This window comes from Ursus americanus, chromosome 19, assembly GCF_024610735.1.
Source record: "Ursus americanus isolate L20-20 chromosome 19, mUrsAme1.1.p, whole genome shotgun sequence".
In the NCBI taxonomy this organism is placed as follows: domain Eukaryota; kingdom Metazoa; phylum Chordata; class Mammalia; order Carnivora; family Ursidae; genus Ursus; species Ursus americanus.
The window spans coordinates 8,765,354-8,784,465 of NC_142145.1; the positions used below are offsets into that span (position 1 = coordinate 8,765,354).

Sequence of the window (19,112 nt, forward strand, 5' to 3'; positions counted from 1 at the left end):
TATTTTCATGGTGCTGTACCATTTTTTAGTAGTTGTGTAAGAGATCATTCCGTATTACCTGAGGATATGCCTTCCTCCTTCTCTATATTTCTATTTTATTGTTACGGTTATTTTTATTTTATTAGTTATCTAATGATTATTTGTTGTTAGTTTTCAGTATTATCACATCACGTAATAGTTCTGTGTGGCTCACCCATGGGGATACTGATTACTATAATTTTAGTATTTTGAAATAATTATAGCACAGGTATAAGAAGCAAGTACCATCTGAAATAATTTCTTATTGTTAGTTGCCATTGTAAGATCCCATTTATAAAGCCAGTTTACATTTTAAACCTGCTCTCACATATGTTATTAGATCTAACTTTCCTGACTCTGCAGTGAGGTGGGGACTCGGTGTCCCTGATTTACAGAGGACGAAGCCAACTCCCTAGGACAGCAATGGTCTTCCATGTCACACGGCTGGGGAACGGTGGGGATGGACTTGAACCTACCAGTCCTGATTGTTACCTTAGCCGCCACTCCATACCTCAGAGTGTGTCTCGTCCTATACTTCCTGGGATGTCTTTGGTCTCTTATCAGCTCTAAGAATAATCACGGTTTTCTCAGTAGCAAAGGGAACTGTGCCAGGGGACATATAGAGATAAACCTGTCCTTGGATGACCTTGGGATTGATCGTGCTCCTTTTAACTGTTTGTAACACTTTTATTGTTGTGGTTTTTTTCTAGTATCTTTCAATACTTTTGAAGTCATAGCTACCAATTAAAAATTTTTTTAATGGTAAAAGTTATTTACACATCTGATTTTTGCAGTATGTGACACTGAAGGAGATGCCTGCTGTGCTTGTTTTCAAAGATGAAACTTACTTTGTTTATGATGGTAAGTTCCAACATTTTAACCATATAAAACATGTTAAAATTAAAATGCTGTGGCTATTATAGGATGCAAGCATTGATGAAAGATTTGGTAGATGCAACTGCTGCTTACATTTCCCATTAGTTGAATGACTGACAGATTTTTCTTACTCTTCAACTTTAGTTTTCTCATCTAGCGTGCTTTCTGGGTTCTGCCTATAATGATTTTTTTTTTTTTTTTGGTCAAGTCATTGGCCTTTTGAGACATGAACTCTATGCATTTCTGTACATTATTTTAAAACATTCAAAATTATTTGTATAAAAAGAAGATCTAACATTTCAGACTCACAAAAAGGTGAAGAAATAAAACCCCTTCAGTAGTGGTGAAGCCCCTGGAGGATGTATTCTTCCATAGCTCCATCTCTGCCTCCCTGACAGAAGTAACCGCTCACCTGTTGTGCAGCATTTCTTCATTGAAGTAAATACTTGGTCTGTTTTTTAAAATACTTTCATTATACAAACATAAATCATAATAAAGAGAATGCTAGAATAGTAAAATCCTATATATATACTCATCACCCAGGTTAGACAGTTAACCAAGATCTTAACACATTTGCTTCAACAATTTTTTTTCTTCGTTGAAATATTTTAAAGCAAATCCCAGAGGTTTTTCATCACTGTGTGCTTCATTGCAAAATGTCCTTTTTTAAAAAATAGAATAACTACATGCTGTTATAACACTTAATGAAATTCACAATAATTCCTTGGCCTTGTCAGATACCTACTCCCACCATTCCCACACTGTGCAATGAGGTACCTCAGTCCGGTACAGCAAAGTCACAGTGGCTCCAGGAGAAATTTTAAATTTCAAAGTAAACAGTGAAACTCAACATCTGTCAGATACCACACAGCCACTCAAAAGCAAAAGTGAATGCAAAGTCATGCCTAATACTATTCTTTGAAACTTTCTAAATTACAGTTTAATAAAGTAGAAGCTTCAGTTTCTTTCCACTAGCTACACTTGAAACACTCAGTGCCCTTGTGTGGCTTTCTGTTGCCATGTTGGAGAGCGCAGATAAGGAACATTGTATTCATTGCAGAAATATTCTAGAATGTTATTTTATTTTTTTATTTTTTATTTTTTTTTTAAAGATTTTTATTTATTTATTTGACAGAGATAGAGACAGCCAGTGAGAGAGGGAACACAAGCAGGGGAAGTGGGATAGGAAGAAGCAGGCTCATAGCGGAGGAGCCTGATGTGGGGCTCGATCCCATAACGCCGGGATCACGCCCTGAGCCGAAGGCAGATGCTTAACCGCTATGCCACCCAGGCGCCCCAGAATGTTATTTTATAACAGAAAAGAAACTAGGACTACTTGAGAGCTGTAAGCTTTCATTTGCTTAAATAATCCAAATGAATAGAATATTGGATAAAAGGAATATTCTGATTTTTTTTAGTAAAATGAACATTTTAATTATTTTAACAATCATGAAGGTGAAGCATTTCTAAAATCTCCTATCTTCATTATTTTTAAATAAATATGAGGACTGAATTTTATTTTTTGCTATAGTATAACAACTACCATTTGTTATATTTTATGCAGCAGGTACTAATTATGGACTTCACTTGATGTTTTCATTTTATCCTCTCCATAATCTGTGAGGGTAGATAGTAAGGCAGATAGATTACTATCCTGAGATTATGAAAGAGATAACTACGAGTGTTAGAGAAGGAGATAGATATATAATGAAATCACAAGTTCATTCAGTTGCTCATTCATTTGCTCACTGGATACTTATTGTATTAGATATTGGGCTTGAAAAGGAAGTTAAGAGGAACTTGCATGTATGAAAATACGAGAAGGAAAATAATGCATATCTGCACCAATTCTATCCATTTGCTCTTTGATTACTGCCCTCCTTGAATGATAAGCACTTATATTGTCTTATTTGATCATTACAACAATGCTTCTGAGATCAGTATTCTTACTATTTTACAAATGAAGAAATAGGATTAAAGAGGGTTTTTCCCCCCTAAGTTAAAATAGTTAATAGTATAATCAAGTGTCAGCCTTCCGATCTCTTGTTCTAGTTCTAATATGAGTTTAACACTTCAGGGAGCCATTTTGTTTATTTTTGGAACAAGCCTGATCACACCTGTTCGGATCTAAATCTGTTCTTTAATCATGGCTAAGAAAGTGCCCCTCCTCTTCTCTCCATGTTTCACATGTGGCCTCCCATGAGTGGCCAGCAGGAACAGGGTAAGTATCTTTAGCTATTGGAGAGGCCGTCGTTTTCTAACGCACAGCAGTTGGTATGTAGAACCTGTCTGAAGGCTTTAGGTAACACAGAGAGTTTACCTCGAATGCTTAGTCTAATACTTAATTGTTGTCAATAAGTTTAGAAGCTTTGGGATAGGGGCTCAGGAGGATGGTTCATTTTCTACCGAGTTTCAAAAAAATCACTTTGTATAATCTTAAAACATTAGCTTTGGACCTGGAGTGGAGATTGTGGCCCCAGTACTCAACTCCTAGTTCTATGTTTATTTTTCTAATTTGTAAGTCTGAATCCATAAATACTTTCAGATTTGCATTATGTCACTAATTTTATAGGTTTGATAACTTGAAATGTTTTGTTTAGCAATGCAAGTGATAGAAAAAGCACATCTTTCAAGAAATCATTAAAATCCAGTCTTCAACCAAACATCGGTAGGCTTTTACAAAAATCAGCTTCTTTTCGTGCAGTTACAGTAATTGTCCACAGTTACTTCAGAATTATATATCTAATCGGGACATAATATTTCTCTTGATATTACAGATGTTTTCTTTTTGCTTAGCAAGGAAATTATTTGATGTTGGAAAAAGGCGAAAATAGTATGGCTTTATGTGTATGCTGTGTTTTACATACGAGAAAGGGTTGTAAACTGAGGTAGAAATGTCATGAAATAGAAAACAGCAAGAAATTATAATAAAAAGTTACTTATACTGCCATCATTCAAGGATAACCATCAACCCAGGATAACCATTTAGTAGGAGTGTATGCCTTCATTTAATCATTCTGTCAGGTTTTTTTCATTCTTTGTTTTACAAAGTTACAGTCATACAGTCATACTGTAATAATGTTTTACAACCTGCTTTACCACTTAATTTTTAAAAAACCTACAAATGGTCTTCCTCAATATGCACCATAATTATTTAAATTATTTCCTGTTTAGGGTATTTTACTTATTTCCTTTATTTATTTATCTTTTGCTTTTTTAATGATGCTATAATGAAGAATTGCTCTGTCCATTAATACTTTTGTACATCTCATTGTTTGCTTAAAATAGATTCCTAAAAATGAAATTTGTGAACTTAAGATTATGATTCTGTGTCAAGGCATTTTATACATATTGCTAGATTAGAACATTATAAACATTTTAAACTCTTATTTGCATATAACTTATTAGCTTTGTTTTATTTTTAAAGAGTACGAGGATGGTGATCTGTCATCTTGGATCAACAGGGAGAGGTTTCAGAACTACCTTACTGTGGATGGCTTCCTCTTGTATGAACTTGGAGACACTGGTAACAAGCGTATATGCAACTCTCCATCACTCTGCAGAATTTTCCTTAATTGATTTCTTAAATCTGATTCTGTAGGAAATGAATTTTAAGGTCTCTTTCATAATCTCCTTTCTTTTTAAGACCTGAATGCTAGTTCTTCATGAGAATATAGACTAATATTAACAAAGAACAAACATTTGTATGGGGAACAAAGATAAGTTAGAAAAGGTTTACTAGTTAGAACTGATAGTGACAGGAAAAACAGAGCCTGGATAATAAGGAAATGAAAAAAATAACCAATATTAGGAGCTGTTTTGTAATAGAAGTTGGAATATAACTCATCACAACCTTTGAGGCCTGTGTTTACTTGTGATGAAAATACGGGCACCACACTGGCATGGTTCCTTAAAGTCGCAAGATTGAAAATGACAAGCAAGGTAAATACATTTATAGATCCAAAAGTGAAAGCTATAAGAAGCTGACTGGAGGGTCTCAAGTGGATGTAAACTACCAAGATTATAAGAAGCTAACCACGTAAGTTTTAGGAGGAAGTGTTTTATAAATTTATAATGAATTACAGATGAGAAATAAATCATGGATATTACTGCCACGTTTGTTTTCATTCACAACTTCGTGATAAGTGGGATGGAAATATAGTTTTAGATTTAAAGAACGGAAAAATTTTACAGAAGGTTCAGTTTTTTATATGGGAAGTAGTGTGCATAGATTTTCCTCTTCATGGTTTCCTGCTTTTGAAGCTATTGAATACAAATTAGAACCAGTAGGTTCTGCTGTTATTTTCAAACTTTTAGGATACTTGTTCTGCTCCTGAGCCTGCTTATTCATGTTGTGTGTCTGGTGACATTTCTGTCTTTGCTTATCCTTACTGAGGGAGGCGTGTGTTAGCTCCGTATTGGAAGTTGATGTGGATACTGTCAAAGATTGTGGGTTTACTTTTGGATTCTTTCAGACCCATGTGAAGGGAAAAGGGGAACAGTGTAGGAATATAGTAGTTTTGCTTTCAGTTCAGTAATCATAGGAGACAGCATGACCTTGAGGTCATTAAAATAGGCAGGTCTGCCTCTACTCAGATAGTTTCCTCTCCCGGATGAATTTGGAAAGAAGTTGGCTGTGGAATGTTCCTTTTTTCTATCCAACATAATTGTCCTTGTTCGGTTGTACTGCTGTGGCTCTGCTCCTGCTCACTGTCCCACCTGGCCACCCACTGCACAAGCACAGAGATCCTGGCTCTCGGTGGTTTCAGACATTTCTTGTCTTTCTCGGAAGTCCTGGGCATGGCGTCCCTGTGTCTTCTGGCCCCGCCTCATTCTCCGTCTCCTCTCACTCTGGTCTTTCCTCACTCTCCCTTCTCCAGCCACACTGACTTCTCGGTTTCTTAGAAAGGCCGTGCACCTTGCACCAATGCACCTTTATACCTGGAAGTGTATAGTTATTTCATGTTCATCCATCAGACTCGGACCAAACATTGCTTCCTCAGAAAATCTTTCACTGATCCCCTCAAACTACTTAAGTTTACTCTGTAGGACTCTTTCATAAACACCCTGTTCCTTTCCTTCAGAGCTCTTCTCATTGTTAACCATACATTTTTTTCTGTGTTGTAAATGATTTTTGTATGTTTCTGTTGTTTTCCCTACTCGACTGTGCTTCCCACTGCTTCAGAGCTGTCTCTGTGTTCGTCACTCTCCGGGTCTGTCCCACAGCTAATCAGTGGTGGTGCTTCACAGGTGTTCCCCTGGCCTAGAACAGAATACACACGCTGAGTTGCAGCGTCTGGTCTTCTGACTTCAATACCAGTACCCTGGTTATTATGTCATGCTGTCTGCTAGAGGATGTTAGAGATGAATGTCATTTATGTTGTGTTTAGGGTTAAGTATATTTGTGTCAGTCTTGTTTTGTTTTGTGTATTATTACTGGCAAGTAGTGATGTGACCCATGGCACTGAAGGGAATAGCATGTAAAAATCCTTCTCTTGTTATATGTCATTCTTTTAGAGCCACAGAATTAATAATAAGTTTTTTTTATTAATAAAAAATTTATTTCTTAATGTCTTAGATTTTGACAAAGTACTCATTTTAGTCAGTTTGTGGGTACTGTGAAAACAGTACAATTTGAGTATATAAATTGTTAAATATTTACTGTTATTTACATTTGGGGGATGGAAGGTGGGAGGGGACCTCTCATTTCCAGTGGACTAATTCATTGATTCATTCTGCTGTGCATAACATGTAGGATAATTGGAATTAAATTCTAGAAACTATTTACTAATATCCGATTCACAGCTACAATAATAACTGAAAAGTCTGTGTAATGAGGGCTATTGAATTTAGATATGTCATTCTTAATTTCAGGAAAGCTTGTGGCTATTGCAGTTATTGATGAGAAAAATACATCAATTGAACATACCAGGTATAGTGTCTTGAAATAGTTTTAAGCTTCACATACCATCTAATTCAGACTGTATGTACATGGCTTCAGATAAACTTGATATAGTATCTTACTTTTCTCTCAGTATTAGATAAGACAGATATTATAATTGAAAAATGATAATGTATTTTTGAAGTGAAGAGATAAAATATTCATGTATTCTTTCACAGATTAAAATCAGTTATTCAGGAAGTTGCGAGAGATTACAGAGACCAGTTCCACAGGTAGGTGCTTGCTTCAGGAACAGTCCTTTATCTTTGTTTAATTAGATTTTGTAATATAGTAAAGCAAAAGTGGTACTGTTTTATGCTTTCAAAGGTGAATCAAGATACTGAAGTGAATTATAGTATGTTGCATTTCAGTGTGAATTGTTTGGACTTGCTGTTGTCATACAAGTAAAATAAAAAACTTTATGACTTGGATCATACTTGCTTCTTGATGGGATTTGGATACATTTGTTGTAAGGAAACATAGACAAGTACTTATGCATTCGAGATAAAGTTAAATGAGCAATCACAAGTTAGATACAGACAGATGATGATTATAACATCAGAGAACTCGGAGAATAACTAAATATAAAAAATAAGTAATCTTGGTGCTTTGTGCCAAATCATTCTGTTTGTTGCTGCTATAAGAGACAGTCTATAAATTTGTTATATTATTTAATTATTCCCTTTTTATTCTGAGTTCGCTAATGATTTATCAGTGATATATATCTATATTTCTCCTGTTATATAGTATAAGCACCTTCTTATTAGTCCTTTTGTAAACAAAATCAGTCATTTTTCTTAAACATATTTTAGTTAGAAATGCTTATATTGTCCTGCATTTTAAATATATAGAGAGTAGAAATATCTTAGAATTTAATTAATTTTACTCATATGTATTTATATCTCAGAAGCCAGTAGAATTATACCCTTTTCTACATTTATTTTATGTGATTTGTATGTTAAATGTTTACAGTGTTCACATGCTTACCAAGCCCTCAAGTTCAGTTCTTGGTACATATTTACCTTGTTTTGTATCTATTAATAGTGCTCTCTTTTTTTCTTTTGGTTATTGTTGTTGGTTAGGGATTTTCAGTTTGGCCATATGGATGGAAATGACTATATAAATACCTTGCTGATGGAGTAAGTAAAGTTCTAAATGATTAAATTATTTTGCTGTTAATTCTGTCAATTTTTAAATGTCTGTTTCTGAGACACTTTTAAAAGCATTACTTAGCTGAGGGAAAGAAGTGAACTTTTCATCTATGCTGATGCAGATATTCTCCCATCAAATATCTTACTTTGGCTTTTAAATCTAAATTTGAAACTCACTGAACTTTAATATTGCTTTATATTAAAAAATGTATCTCTCAGTTCCATGTTAAAAATTTATCTCTAAATTCCATATATTTTGGAAAGAAAACAGCAGTCAAAACTTATAAATTTTATAGTTTCTGTTTAACACACAGCTTACCTTAAGTTCAGTTTCAGTGTGTAAATATAATTTAAGTAGGAACTTTTTACATTCAAGAATTAACTGCTATACTAGAAGAATTTATTTTAACAGAGTAAAAATAACTTTATAGGGTAGGGAAAAGACACAGTTTTAAAATAATTCCATCAGTTATGTTTATGACATAAAAATCTGATTTGTTACTTCAAAAAGTTGTTATTAGAAAACATTTATCATACTAAATTAATTTCAAATAAGAACCTACTCTATGCAGTACACATTTAGTATACATACAGTATTTACTGTATGTCACACACTGTGTTTGGTATTGTTGATACAGAAAATGAGTAGAGTCCCTGTCTTAGATGCTTGTATTCTGCTGTGTAAGACAACATAGTAATTGCAAAACTGTATGAAAAGGTCTTTGTAGTAGAGGGTTCTGGAAACATACAGGCTCCCACCCACACCCCATTGCACACAAAGGTGGAAGGGTTCAGAAAATGTTTGCCAGAGTAGGCAGTAGTGAAGAGAAGTTACCCAGAAGAAGAATGCCTATAAAAATAACTGTTTGTTATAAAGAGTATGGCAAACCTTGTAGAAACCTAAGAGAAATCGTTACGGTATAAATCTCACAAAAGGGGACATTCTGTAGTAGAAATATATTTTTAATAGGATTTTTACAGTATATATAGTAGGGACTTCGGTAGAACCATTTCTTATGTCCTTTAAGGCAAGCCAGCATTCACTGTTGGCAAGAGGCTAAAGCACTTTGGGTCCAATAAACAATTCCTTGATCCAGGATCATATTCAGAATATGTACAGATGGATGGATATTCTTTCATGAGTATGATTGTTTTGTGAGTTGTGAGACAGCAGAAATTTTGAACTATAGCTGTGGTCCGAGAAAAACAATAATCTCTACCACCAACACCTTGTTGTGTTGTTTTGTTTGTTTTTTATTCATATTTTGCTTTTTTTTTTCTTTTTCGAAAGAAGAGAAAGCATATGATGATGGTTATGTGATAATAATACAAAGTCCTCATTGAGCACTTAATTCTGTGACTGACACTGGATTGAGTGGTCAATAGGTATTTTTTAATTTTTACAATAACTCAGTAAGGTGTAAGTACTATTATTTCCATTTTATATAGATGAGGAAATTGAAATTTCTTAGAAGAAACTCAAGGAAGTTAAATAATATGCCAAAGGATGCCCAACAAGTAAGTTTCAGAGATCCAGTTCTCAAATCCAGATCTCTCTCACTCCAAAGCTCTTCCGTGACATTAATATTGTCAGAGAAATTAGTGGAATTTAATAGGTTTAATTCCTAAAGTATGAACTTAGGGCAAATACATGATATTATGTAAGATCGTTATACAGCTGCACTATGTTTTTTACATTGTCTCAAAATAAATAGGGTACTGGCAGAGCCTAAATCTGTTCAATTGTTTTGTTTTGGGTTTTTGTAAATATAATAGGGAATAGGATAAAATGATACTTTCCGTTTCCATCATTATTCAAATTGAATTATTTTACAACAGATAGTTTCTAGTTCCACTGTGTATTCAACTTTTTTTATAATATGTATTTTTATAGGCAGGCCAAGTTCTGATCCATTCTGTTAAAATAGAATTTTTTTTGCTACTTATGCATTATTATAACTAGTAACTAAACTGCCGTAAATCAAAAAGTTGTCTTTTGTATTTTTATGAACAAGAGCGAAGCTAAGATTTTTTTTTTTAAATTATATAGTCAGCTAACTGTTGCCTAATAATAATACTGGATAATCAACTACCCTGATACTCAGTGACTTCAAGCTGTAATATATATTCTCACTCACCTGGGCTTGGCTGACGCTGACTGGGCACAGATAGATGTGGCTCCAAACTGCCACTGAGATTCAGGTCTGCGCAGTCTTGCATGTCCTGACCCTGGAAGGATATTTCCCTGGGGAGTCATCGTGTAGCAATCACAGAAACACAGGAAGGCAAGCCTAGCCATGCACACACATTTCAAGCCTCTGCTTGAGTCACGTCTGTTAACCTTCCCCTTGGCCAAGTCACACGGCTGAGCCCAGCATCCGGAGTCACATGAGCATGTGTTGCCTAGCTGGGAAAAGGGTGTTGCGTGGGGAGGGTAGAGAATTAGGAGCAAGAAAGCACTCTACTGGACTCCATTACTTGTGTGGTGATCATACATTGGTGTGAACTGCTTCTGCTGCAGAGTTTTGTACTTTGGCAGAGTATTTTCCTATAGACATACCAATAACCATAAACCCCTGTGCAGGTGACATACAGAATTAAGCACCTTCCTTCCTTTTATGATCATGCCAAAACCTATCCTTGAAAGGAAAAAAATTAATTATTTCAATTAAATGACACCTATTAGTCACGTTTTCTGTCTGCAAACTGATGTCTGCGAATCAGTGACGCACTTCCTAAGGATGCGGCGGAATATGTGGTGGGATAGCGGGAGCTCAGAAAACTTGCAGTAGTACTCATTGAACACAAGGTACTGTGCTGAATATATAACTTGAGTTTTCTCACATAATTTTTACAACAAAATAGGTACCCTCCCACTACTCACCTTTTATTCATTTATACATGGAAAACATGAAGCTTAAAAACCGAATTATGGGAAAGCCCCAGGCTTGAACATAAGCAGTGTAACTCCAGAGACCCTGCTCTTTCCTATCTTGTTTCCTCAGTGCCACTTAACTGAGTTGTGTGTGCCCAACACTGGTGGGATTTGGATGGCAAGGAATAAGATTGCCCAGAAATTGGTACTTCATACATAATAATTTTTAGTTTAATCATAAATACTCAGCTGTCTGATATTATATATTAGAATGTTTTCTTTCGGGGCACCTAGGTAGCGCAGTCGTTAAGCGTCTGCCTTCGGCTCAGGGCGTGATCCCGGCGTTCGGGGATCAAGACCCACATCGGGCTCCTCCACTGGGAGCCTGCTTCTTCCTCTCCCACTTCCCTGCTGTGTTCCCTCTCTCGCTGGCTGTCTGTCACATAAATAAATAAAATCTTTAAAAAAAAAAAAAAAAAGGAATGTTTTCTTTCCCGCCCTTTTTTTTTTTTTTTAAGAGAGAGCAAGTGGGAGGGAGGGTGGAGGAGGGGCAGAGGGAGAGAATCTCTAGGCGTCTCCCCTCTGAGTGTGGTGCCCAATACGGGGCTCGATCTCACGACCCAGAGATCATGACCTGAGCTGAAATCAAGAGTCAGACGCTTAACTGACTGAGCCACCCAGGTGCCCTAAAATGTTTTTCATATAATCTTAATTTAGCTATTTTTTAAACTGATGCACAATTTGAAGTTTTCTTCATGTAGGCATGGGGAGGCAGAGCTATTAATAAGGCTTCCTCCTTTTGTGATTATAGTTACTTAGATATAATATAAACGAATATCAGAATATTTGTTATCTCTGTGTTTAATGTGTATTTTGATTTCTTTGTTTTTTTGTTTTCAGTGAACTGAAAGTCCCAACTGTGGTTGTACTGAATACTTCAAACCAACAGTACTTCTTACTAGACAGACAGATTAAGAATGCCGAGGACATGGTGCAGTTCATTAATAACATCTTGGATGGCACAGTAGAGGTGAGTCGTTCACTTCCATTTCAGAGGGACAATGGGAGGAGGTCGAGGAGAAACAAGCTTTCTTCTTTTCCTCTGATTCTGAAAGGAAGAGTCATCACCTGGGGTGAGGGGCAGTCCTCCCCACCTTGCTTCTCTCACATCACGGAGCCACATTCTCAGAGACATAGAAGGTTCTTCTATGGAAGAGGCTGCTCATGGGTGGAAATGTCTCTTTCAGGGTTATTTGGAAGACATTTTTGGTTGTCACAGTGAGTGGGAGGTGTCATTGCCGTTTGGAGTTGGGCTTGGATGCTGAGAGGTCTGCAGTGTGCCCAGCTATCCCAGTAGTGAACCTTCCTGGCCCTTAACGTTTCTGGGTTCAAGAGTCTAATTGGATTAAGTTATTCAGATTGCTTTTCTAAGAAAACCTGTGAGTAAAACCACTGTTTCTTAAGAGATAAGGAAATGTACTGAGAATCGGAGCCTCAGTGGAGAGTTTCAAATCCAATCATATAAAATATTTCTCAGAAATAATGAATGGAGAAAGGATGAATACCTACCATTTACATCGACATGGATGGAACTGGAAGGTATTATGTTAGTGAAATAAATCAAGCAGAGAAAGACAATTATCATATGGTTTAACTCATATGTGGAATATAAGAAATAGCACAGAGGACCATACAGGAAGGGAGGGAAAACTGAATGGGAAGAAACTGGAGAGGGAGACAAACCATGAGATGCTCTTGACTCCAGGAAACAAACTGAAGGTTGCGGAAAGGGAGGTAGATGGGGGGATGTGGTGACCGGGTAATGGGTATTAAGGATGGCACATGATGTGATGAGCACTGGGTGTTATACACAACTATTGAATTAGTGAACACTACATCAAAAATTAATGATGTACTATGTATTGGCTAATTGAATTTAAATTTTAAAAAAAGAAATAATGAAGGGATAGTCTTAACTTCCCATCTTACTGCAGTGTAATTCAGACTGTGGGTTGCGATCCACATTACGGGGCCATGAAGTTACATCACATTGTGACCAGCATGCTTCTTACTTCAACAGACTAGAATAAAGTAGAAAAGATATGAGACTTCTAGGCTTTTATGAAGTTAAGTTACTATTTTGTGAGGTTTTGTTTCAGCTTTTACAAACTTTATTTGAAAGTTGGCTCACAGAATAACAAGCATTTCTTTGTTGGAAACAATTGCTTAGTAGGAATCTCATATTTGTGAAAGTAATACTTACTGAAATGAAACTCACCTCTCTGAGGGAGAACTCTTCTATGTGTAAGTTAGTGAAACCATGTTCAAACTGTTCGGCAACAAAGAGAGCCTCACATAGTTTGGAAATTCAGGCAATGAGCCAGACTTCAGGGACGGCCAAATGCAGGGATTTGATAGATTTTCATCAGGAATTTTTCTCTCTGCCTTTCAGCACTTTTGGGTGGGGTAGGGGTGGTTGTGTGGGGGGGTGGGGCTTCATTCTTAGGGAGACTCTCCCTACACAGTAGCAAAGATATCCTGCAGCAACTTGAGTTTAACAGGCTCAGCTGAACTCTGAAATTAGGCAGGCCTGGACGGCTGGGTCAGCCTCAGCCGGGCTGCTTGGAGTATGAAGGGGGACTGAATTCCTCACAAGAGAATCCGAGTGTGTTCACATGAGAAAGCAGGTGAGACAGAAAAACAGTAAATATGTACTGCATGGCTCTTTCAGGCACTTTTTGTCATCTCCTGGAGTCAACCCTTGACCTGCAGTGGTAAGATTATATAACAGAAAAATGAAGTCATGGTACTTAAATAACAATTTGATTTTTTTTTTTTTTTTTTTTTTTTTTTTTGCTTTTTTTCCTGTTAAACTTAGGCCCAAGGAGGTGATAGCATTTTGCAGAGATTGAAAAGAATAGTATTTGATGCCAAATCTACTGTTGTGGTGAGTTGTGACAGTTTGCTTAGTGTCATTGATAATTGAGAATATGTGGGTGTATAGTTGTTTTATGTCTAATGGAGGTGAAATTTCAAAGGATTAGGTAAAAATGCATCTTTAATTTAAAAGATAAGAACTAGTCCATATTTACATTAAGAAAATACATTCTTCAGGTGGGAATTAAGTTTCTCTGATTACTCATTTCTGTGTGATTGGTGAGTTAACTGGAGTTCAGAATCCGTTACCTCAGTGACATGACTTAAAAGTGTTTTTCAGAGTCTCTTCTCCTTTTGCCCTTTTCAGTCACTGGATCTGAATCTGCTTCAGCTCTCGGTCAGCTTGACAGCAGAGGCATTCCTAGATTTGTTGGAGCCTTAAACTTAGTTCTGGTTCTCTTCTTGAGCTACTTACTCCATGGGTGTCTTCATTAAGGCCAGAAGCAGTCGTCAAAGTAGAAATCCTCAAAATCGGCCCTTACGACCCTGTGTCCCGCTGCTGCTCTAACTTCCACATGGTTTCCTCACTTCCTCTTGCCCCATCTCCCATCCATTCTGCGTACCGCCAGACAATGAATATGACTAAAATAGTCCATTTGGGTCACTTTCCTTCCCTTTTCCAGTGACCCACGTGCGAATACTCTGCATCTCAGATGGTCCCATTATTTTCTGAATTCTGCCGAAGCTTCCCTGGTGCTTGTTGCTAGTGCTCACACTGCCTCATTCTTACTCACACTTAAATTTCTGCATCAAAACACCTTTATTCCGGGAAGCCTTCTTCCATTACCTCAATCCAAAGTGACCTTGCCGTCCTCTGAACGTGCCTACGTAGCTCTCATGTTACAGCCGTAAGCCACAGAGCAGAGTAGGGTTGCAAAACCTATGCAGTAAAACTGCTTTTACTTTTCTGAGAACTAAGGAGATCGTGTATAAACTGAGGGAAATTAAGTTAATGTGGCTTTACTACTAACCAGGAAGTAAAAACTATGTAAGAGGTCATGTGAAGAGGAATGTGGATGCGCCTTCTTTACGGTAAGTGAGCAGGTTCTCAGTGAGCAGGTTCCTGGAGTCAGGGCTACAACGCCGACGCTGTTGGGCACATAGGTGCCATCTCCAAAGAGACCTTTGTGGTTAATGTGAGGAAAATAAATGTCTTTAGAAAAGGTTATAAAGTATTTGGTGCCTTTTTCTGCTGCTGGTAGCTGGTTCCACACACACACACACACACGTAAAATTTCGCTCTCTTATGGTGTCTTCAACATGGTAGCTACTGCAGAAATACTGACATTGAGTCATTGGAACTAAAAGCAAGTTGAATGGTAGCAAGAGGAAGAAATTTGCAGTGGTTCTAAAATCGTTCATGTATTTTATACCAGAATACATAGGAGGAGAACTGAATTGTGATTTTCTTCCCACAGTCTATCTTCAAGAGCTCTCCACTTATGGGCTGCTTTCTCTTTGGCCTCCCACTGGGGGTCATCAGTATCATGTGCTATGGCATCTACACAGCTGACACCGATGGAGGTTATATAGAAGAACGATATGAAGTATCCAAAAGTGAAATTGAAAGCCAAGAACCAACAGAAGAAAGCAAAGAACAGGAGCCAAGGAGTGGAGTCACCCTAGTGCCGACAGTGCAAGGACCCAAAGATGTATTAGAAAAGAAAAAAGATTGAAACTTTGGTAGTGTAGAATATTTGATAGGATTTCAAATTATTAAAGAACCTATTTATTGAACTTAGACATTTAATCATGATCTTTACAAAAGAGAATATGTTATTTGTATTTTGCTAATATCAACTTGCATGGATTAAAGTAGTCCTTCATAAATGGGGAAATGTTTGGAGCGAAGAGATGAAATGTTTGTCCTAAAAAAAAAAATCAAGACACTCCATCAGAGTTCACCTTATAGATGTTATATAGCAGATCAGTTCTTGCATGTTTCTCTATCTGAGTATTCTGTGACACAATTAAGATTCTTCGGCAGAATATTTAAATGGGTCAATCAGGTAGAAGATACATGCTTGATAAAGAAAAACAATACCTTCACCTCCTACCATTCATTCTCCTCATATATTTTAGATAAGATTTACATGGGGAAAATGAAGTCTTTAAAATTTAGGCACTTTAAGGAGAACTAACAACTTTTTCCATGGATGAAATTAAGATTATGACTTAAAAATAATTTGGTTTTATATAGCATAGCAATTTTATTTTTAGTTATTTTTAAAGGAGAGGAAATATTCCTTTTTAACTTTATACTCAGTTACATTATGAAAATTTCATATGGGTCTATATAGTGGGGAAAAAAAGAGTCTTATGTTTGATCTTTGGAAAATAATGGATTTGATTGGAACACTGATTTCAAACCATGCCCTGGGACATGCTTTTAGCAGGTGTCTCAGTGGTCACTGTAGAAAGGGGAGGGTCTCTGTTTTATATATTGGAATTTCTTCTAAAAATTTCCTTTGAGAAAAAGCTCCTGCTGCTTTTTAAAAAGTAATATATATCATATTTTTTATGTTTATGGTATGGTAACTTATGCGTGTATCTGTGTGTATATATGTGTGTACACACACACACAATATATTTACATATACATATATAAAATTTGACATATGTCTGTTATGTAATATTATGGGCATGTGTATGTTCATAATGAGTAATGAGTGACATAATCAGCCTGTCCACAAAATTTATGATAATCCAGTAATTAAGAGATCTGCCACTTACCTTCTCCAGCCTCTCAGTTCTGACTCCCATTTCAGCCAATGACCTCCCATCTTCTTTCTATAATGATATAATATAGGAATTCTATCCCAGTAATGTATAAAAATTGGCCTTGTTTTTAGCAACATTATGGTGTGTTTATTGTAGGTTATTTTTGCGTCCTTCCTTTTAGCTAAGTTTAGGATTTTTACTAGATGACCATATTTTGGGTGATGATTAGTATATGTGCTGCTGAAGCGAGCACATTGGGTGATGATTAGAATGATTTTGATTAATCACTGAAAAATGATTAATCACTGTAAAAATATGCAACTCATGGTCCTGATATTGAAGTTGTGTAGGGCTTTCGTCCTCAAGGCAGCTGTTGGTTACTTCTGATGCCATGCTGATCACAGCTAAACTGAAGCTTGTATCCAAGAACTAAGAAGTTACTAGCAATTGTTTTATTGTATCCATGTGCTCTTTTAGCATATCATAATTAAACGCTATTAATTTAACAAGTAGATTCGTCTCCAAAGAGTAATGAGGGGTTCTTTTGGAGGATAAATATTAATGTTCCCGTGGTCAAGCTTGTTTTGCAGCAGTGAGAGAAGCTTAGGTGAGTACAGTGCCTCCCTTGAGTCTAATCTAGTAAGGAAAGTAAAGCTTAGTCTCCTCCAGGGACAGTAGAAAATTACAGAAAATGCCATGGTTTTCTTGTTCATGTTTATCATTATCAGATGTCCGTCATCTGCACATTTTTGGCCTTGTCAGTTATCACTTATAAATGAAAGACCTCATTAGAGGAAGAAAAGTAAAAGCTCAGTATGTATCAACAAACAAAAGTCCAGCTATCTTTGTATTCTGAGATTTGCTTGTCAATAAGTTAATGCCTTAGGTCTCTGTTACCTTTTTCACAGCTCTCTGTGTTGCCCTATATTCTATTTGTGTTTCCAAAGTGTGTCTGTTAGGAAAACAGAATGTGTAGATGGTTTATAAGTGAATAATTTTCTTTCTTTTCGCATTGAATTTTGCTTTATTTGTTTCTACTTTAGGATGTTATTAGACTTCTCACAAAACAAATTTAAAATTTTTGTTCACTAGTATGCTTTTCCCTTTAATATGGTATTAGCACTTAACTAGGAATGCTATTTTCATTTCAGGAAAAACTACTCCCAAAGTTAATTTCTTAATGAATCTAGTAGTAGAATATAGATGTCCTAATTCACTGGTGGGTCATCTTATGGCTACATATTAATGAGAGTATCCTTCAGTAAGTTGAAGTTTTGCCTTTTCTTTCAGTTGCAATAAAATTCTATTTCTAAATCATAAAATTCAGAATTCCAGATAGCTTGCTGTTGCTGAATCTAGTGCTCAGACAATATTTAATTATATTTCAGAGAAAGAAAGTACATGTTTTTATCAAGCTATGCACCTCATTATAGCTTGCAGTCCTTTTTGTTTTCTTCATCATACACATTAATATTTCTCCAGCTACTTTACCTGAAACTTGTTTGAGGTGTATTAGACCTGAATCTTTACTTTCTTCCTTGCCCCTAGTACTTTCCCGGTATCTGACTTAGAAACAGCATTAAGAGCCAAATGTCTAGAGGTTGAAAGAAACTATGTGAGTAGTAAAACAACTGTATTATTTTTGTTTAGTGGATTTTTGTTGATGTTTCTTGAGTTTTGCTTTAGGGGCTTTTTTGGTTTGGGTTTGCCAAAAAGCAATTTACATATTTTCATTGTTGCTTCATGTGATATGGAAGTAGGACAGGGAAAACTACTTAGGTGTTCTTATTATGCAGATATTGTTCAAATAAACCAGGGTGGGATATTAAGACTATCAATTAATTGGTGGGATTAAGTTTGCCATTTTATTTTTATAAATATATATTTTTTCTGAATGTGTCTGAGTCCAAGAGTGGGCAAAAAATAATTTTCTACTTTGGACTAAATCTATAAAGGTTTTTGAAAGTCTGTATTACTAACTTGTTGAATTCATGAAGTCTTGCCTTCAGGCAACCAATTGTAAACCTTTGATTTTCTAAAATAAATTTCAATTGAAAACATGTATAGTTTTATTATTTTTACTATTTATATTCTGTTTTCAACACTAATAGTTCCTTGTGCAGGCATAGAGGACAGCTAAGACTGATCTCCCACAAATTATTTTTCCTTTTATTAAACTGTAAGTTGTCATTATAAAAACATAATGAGTTTAAACAGACTTGAGAAAGATCAGATTGTTATCTAATGCCCTTACAGATAAAGAACCTGAGATTCATAGGTTATATATATTTTGTATTTGTAAAACCTGATTACTTTTAAACATTAATTGCAGGGTTTGGAGTTGGAATCCTTGGACTTGAGTCTGTGATCAACGGCGACATTGTGATCTTGGACACAGCACAACCTCCTCTCCTTTTCACTGTCAGTGAAATGGGGATCTAAAGCCTCAAGACATTCTTTTTTAAAATAGCATCAAATGGGGAGAGTATATTATGAAAAAAAGTTTGTACAAATACTATTTTTTTAATAATTTATTTTTCGTGTTATACCATGAACACCATTTTTTAAAGAGCGAGTGAGAACACAAGCAGGA

The 19,112-nt window shown here is 36.0% G+C and overlaps 2 protein-coding genes across 21 annotated transcripts in view; one reads left to right on the forward strand and one right to left on the reverse strand.

Annotated features, from left to right (window-relative positions):
- TMX3 (thioredoxin related transmembrane protein 3) overlaps window positions 1-18,579 on the forward strand; it is a 42,673-nt gene extending 24,094 nt beyond the window's left edge. For all 3 annotated transcript variants that reach the window (XM_045790246.2, XM_087869756.1, XM_045790247.2), the window contains 8 exons: window positions 813-879; window positions 4,322-4,420; window positions 6,769-6,826; window positions 7,015-7,068; window positions 7,918-7,974; window positions 11,762-11,891; window positions 13,740-13,808; window positions 15,217-18,579. In XM_045790246.2, the coding sequence (XP_045646202.1) occupies window positions 813-879; window positions 4,322-4,420; window positions 6,769-6,826; window positions 7,015-7,068; window positions 7,918-7,974; window positions 11,762-11,891; window positions 13,740-13,808; window positions 15,217-15,474 (792 nt within the window). In that variant the 3' untranslated portion in view covers window positions 15,475-18,579. The remainder of the gene's footprint in view (window positions 1-812; window positions 880-4,321; window positions 4,421-6,768; window positions 6,827-7,014; window positions 7,069-7,917; window positions 7,975-11,761; window positions 11,892-13,739; window positions 13,809-15,216) is intronic.
- Window positions 1-19,112, reverse strand: part of CCDC102B (coiled-coil domain containing 102B) — a 282,169-nt gene that overhangs the window by 215,575 nt on the left and 47,482 nt on the right. For 15 of the 18 annotated variants that reach the window (XM_087869754.1, XM_087869749.1, XM_087869751.1 and 12 more), the window contains exon 1: window positions 10,125-11,768. The exons of 2 other annotated variants lie outside the window; for them this stretch is intronic. The gene's annotated coding sequence lies outside the window, so the exon portion shown is untranslated. Of the gene's footprint in view, window positions 1-10,124; window positions 11,769-16,531; window positions 16,589-19,112 lie in introns of those variants that run through there. One more of the 18 variants, XM_087869739.1, reaches the window with a different exon arrangement.